We start from the raw sequence: 3,625 nt of genomic DNA, 5'->3' as shown, positions 1-3,625 counted from the left end.
GGAGGGAGAAAGAGAGACGGGAAGAGAGGGGGGGGGGGAAGAGAGGGGGGTGAAGAGAAAGATGAAGAGATGAAGAGATGAAGAGATGAAGAGATGAAGAGAAAGATGAAGAGATGAAGAGATGAAGAGATGAAGAGATGAAGAGATGAAGAGATGAAGAGATGAAGAGATGAAGAGATGAAGAGAAAGATGAAGAGATGAGGAAGGGGGCGCCAAGAGGGACGGTCGCGCGCACCGTTGAGAATCTCCGAAGCCCGAGCGACCGCGCTGTCGGCGTCGATCTCCCCGAGGCGGACGTAGACCTGCTCGAGGCGGGTCCCGATGTCGTCCATCTGCGACGTGGTGATGGGGGGCAGGCCCTCGGCCTGGCGCTGGGCGTTCATGGCGTCATGCTTCTCGCTCTCGGCCAGGAGCTCGCGCTCCTCGGCCAGGAGCGACTCACGCTCGATATCCGTCCCGAGGATGGTCTGCAGCACGGACATCTGGCTGGAGGGGGCCTCCTGCTCGATGTGCACGATCTGCACGTGCTCCGGCATGCGGGGGAAGGCCTTGGCGGCCAGATGCTTGAGGAAGGTGGTCTTACCGACACCGTTGCGGCCGATCAGGCCGTAGCGGCGCCCGGAAACGATGTTGATGGTGGCATCCTGCGTGGCGCCGGGCGGGAGGTGGGGATGTATTGGTCAGGCGGGAGGACGGGGCGTTTGTGTATGTGTGTGCACGCGTGCGGACGCACCTCCAGCATGACGATGCCGTTGATGTCCAGATGAACGTTGTTAAGCTGGACATCGGTGGAGCCGGAGCTGGACAGCAGGTCCGAAAACTGGCCCTTCTTGTGAATGAGGACCGGGGCCTTGGTGAGCTGGGCCAAGAGCTGGTTGCGGAGAGGCGGGCATGGGGGGGTGAGTGTCGGACTGTAAGAGGCGAGGGCGGGGGGAGCGAAACAGAGGGAGAGGCAGGACGAGGGGAAAGGGGGCAGGAAGAAAGCACGGCGAAGGAGGATACGCACATCGGCACGGGACTTGGCCGAGGTGCGCTCGCGCTGGATGGTCCGGCGGTCGGCCTTCTCCTGGCGCTTCTCTGAGGGAGGCACACCCCGAGTGGCAGGGCCGACGGCATGGGAAGATGGTGAGAAGATGTGGCAAGGAAAGATGCGAAGGAAGCCCCCCCCCCCCCCCCTCCTGCCCGGCTCCTCGGGGTGACAGCGTACCAAGCTTGGCGCGGGCCCTGATCTGCTCCTCGCTCTCGGCAGCACCGGACTTGCTCCGGTCGATGAGGGGGTTGTTGTACACGTCGTCCTTGAGGTTGAGCTCCTTGCGCAGGCGGGCGGCGATGTCCTTCTCGAACTCGACGGCCTTCTCCAGCATGATGACCTTACTCTCCTGCGGGCGGCACGTGGGCCGGATGGACCAGGGGGGGGGGGGATCAGCAACATGGGCGCGAGATGTCGCCGAAAGCATTGGCAAAGGGAGGACGGGCAACGGGGGGGGGGGGGGGGGGCACGCAGGGGATGGGGGGGGGAACGGAGACGGGGAGGGCGCGGAGGTAGAAGCGTGTCAGCCAAAGCACAGGGGGTGGTGCCTGGGGAGCGAGGAGGCACACGCACTGCGGTCATGGAGAAGGTCCTCCACGAAGGGGGAGATGGTGTCGACGAGCTCCGCCTCGGACAGGTCCTCAATGTGAGACAGCACATGGACCAGGTAGTCGACGATGAGCTGGTCCATGTCGCGGACCAGCTCCGGGCGGACCTTGATGTCGGCCGGCGGGTTGGCCAGGGCGCCGCTCAGGAGGGCGGGAATGTCATGCGTGGTGGCCATGTTGAGCGCGGTGCGTGGATGGGCAGGGGGGGGGGGGGAGGGGGGGGAATCGCAAAATCGGGGAGGGGAGGGGCGTTCGGCGGGGAAAGGTGGCCAACACTTTGGGGCGTGCTGCCCGGGCAGCGTGGTGCGCCTTGAGGGCCGGTGATGCCTGGGACCGGTGCAAAGGGGGTCTTCGGCCGTCATACGGGCGCGGGGCCGCCGGATCTGCCCCCGCCGAGTTAGCCCCGGCGGCGGAGGTCGCGGCCTGCCAGTAGGGCCGGAGCAGGGAGCATCCGAGCCGCGCACGCGCGCGCGCGCGCGAAAGGGCCCGGGGCGGGCCGACGCGAGGACATGCACGAGGACGTGCCCCGCCCGCCCCCCTCCCCCCACCTGGGAGCGCGCCTGGCCGGACGCGCGGACATGCCCGGGGCGGGCGGCGGGTGTTGCGCAAGCTGCCAACGCCGGGGCCCATCCGGTGGCAAGTGGGGCCATCGCCGCGGCGGTTCCCGTCTGTCGGCGCCGGCCGGCGGGCCGGCGGACCGCCGAGCATGCTGGACAACAGCCAGGGCCCGGCGATCAGCCCCTTCGGCCGGGTGCCTGGCGGGGGGACCGCGCGCCGGCGCCCTGGCATCCCCCCCCCCCTTCCGCTCTCCTCCACCTCCCTCGCCTCCCCTCCTCCCTTTGCCGCGCCTCCCTCGCGCGTGCTTGCCCTCGCCTCCCTGTCGTGCACCATGTCCCCCGAGGACGCTGTCGCCTCTGTTCCCCTGGCCGGCTCGCGGAAATCCCCCTCCGAGTATGTTGCCTCGATGCGCGGGAAGAAGGTCATTGTCAAGCTGATTGGCGGGTCGATTTTCAAGGGTGCGCGTTTGCTGGGGCCTCCTCGTGTTGCTGCTTCTTCTTTTTCTTTGTCTCTTCCCCCGCCGGAGGCCAGCTCCTGCAGCTGGCCAGGGGGCAGGAGGGGCGAGGGCGGGCATGCACACACATACACGCGCATGCATATAGCCGGCCCTGACCGAAGCCCCGCCTCTTCTTCCTCCCTTTTCTGCGTACATGCCATGCAGGCTACCTTGCCTCGCTGGACGGGTACCTGAACATTGCTCTCGAGCAGACCGAGGAGTGGAACTCCGAAGGAACCGGTGTCATTGGGACCTTCGGTGATGCGCTCATTCGCGGGAACAACGGTGCGCTTTTGCTGTCCCCCTTCCGCCTTTTGCCCGGCCGCCAATGGGGGCATCCTCACCTGTGCTGACTGGGCGCATGTTCTCCTCCCCCCCCCCCCCCTATGACACAGTGTACTACATCAGCCTCGAGGAGTAGGCCGCTCCAGCAAGCACGCATGGACTTTCCCCCATCGCCTGTGTCTCGGCCCGCCCGTGCGAAAAATACATCCCCTCTAGTTTGCGAGCTCCCCCTTGTCCTGCAAGGACACCGGTCGCGCCATGGATCGAGGCAGCTGGGAGTCAGAGAGAGAGAGAGAGAGGCGGGGAGGGGGTGCACTTTTCTGTTGTATTTGCTTTGGTGTCTTTGGGAAAGAGCCCTGCGCGAACGCCCGGATGCGCCAGGGGGAAGGGAGGTGTGAAAACAGGGGGAGGGGGCCCTCCCGGATGCACCGCATCGCGCCCGATCAGATGGCGGTCCCGCGCTCGAGGTTCTCCTTGGTGGTCTTGGTGTGCTTGCCGTAGGCGCGCTCGAGGGCCGCGTTGTACAGGGCATTGCGATCGTTGATGTGGGAGATGGTGGCGGTGCTGGGGTCCACGACCCGGGGCCGGGAGGACTCCTCGCGCTTGGCGATCCTGAAGGGGGGGGGGGGGGGAGGGGGGGGAGCGGGG

General features: G+C 66.5%; 3 protein-coding genes across 3 annotated transcripts in view; 1 reads left to right on the top strand and 2 right to left on the bottom strand.

The window, feature by feature from the left end:
* The window catches only part of H696_05553 (hypothetical protein), a gene marked incomplete at both ends in the record, with an annotated part of 3,476 nt that extends 1,662 nt beyond the window's left edge, over positions 1 to 1,814 (bottom strand). Inside the window, 5 exons of the mRNA XM_009499366.1 lie at positions 236 to 644; positions 734 to 871; positions 1,007 to 1,077; positions 1,208 to 1,374; positions 1,600 to 1,814. Coding sequence (XP_009497641.1) covers positions 236 to 644; positions 734 to 871; positions 1,007 to 1,077; positions 1,208 to 1,374; positions 1,600 to 1,814 — 1,000 coding nt within the window. The remainder of the gene's footprint in view (positions 1 to 235; positions 645 to 733; positions 872 to 1,006; positions 1,078 to 1,207; positions 1,375 to 1,599) is intronic.
* A 568-nt stretch (positions 1,815 to 2,382) lies between these two features.
* Positions 2,383 to 3,200, top strand: H696_05552 (hypothetical protein). Its single transcript, XM_009499365.1, has 3 exons — positions 2,383 to 2,654; positions 2,858 to 2,977; positions 3,088 to 3,200. The coding sequence occupies exons 1-3, from the start codon at positions 2,528 to 2,530 to the stop codon at positions 3,111 to 3,113; spliced, it is 273 nt and encodes a 90-aa protein (XP_009497640.1). The 5' UTR covers positions 2,383 to 2,527; the 3' UTR covers positions 3,114 to 3,200.
* A 220-nt stretch (positions 3,201 to 3,420) lies between these two features.
* Positions 3,421 to 3,625, bottom strand: part of H696_05551 (SYF2 splicing factor) — a gene marked incomplete at both ends in the record, with an annotated part of 1,398 nt that continues 1,193 nt past the window's right edge. The window contains one exon of the mRNA XM_009499364.1: positions 3,421 to 3,579. Coding sequence (XP_009497639.1) covers positions 3,421 to 3,579 — 159 coding nt within the window. The remainder of the gene's footprint in view (positions 3,580 to 3,625) is intronic.

Source organism: Fonticula alba (genome assembly GCF_000388065.1).
Source record: "Fonticula alba strain ATCC 38817 unplaced genomic scaffold supercont2.12, whole genome shotgun sequence".
NCBI lineage: Eukaryota > Rotosphaerida > Fonticulaceae > Fonticula > Fonticula alba.
Note: the sequence above shows the minus strand (reverse complement) of the source record. Positions and strands in the feature narration are given on the sequence as shown.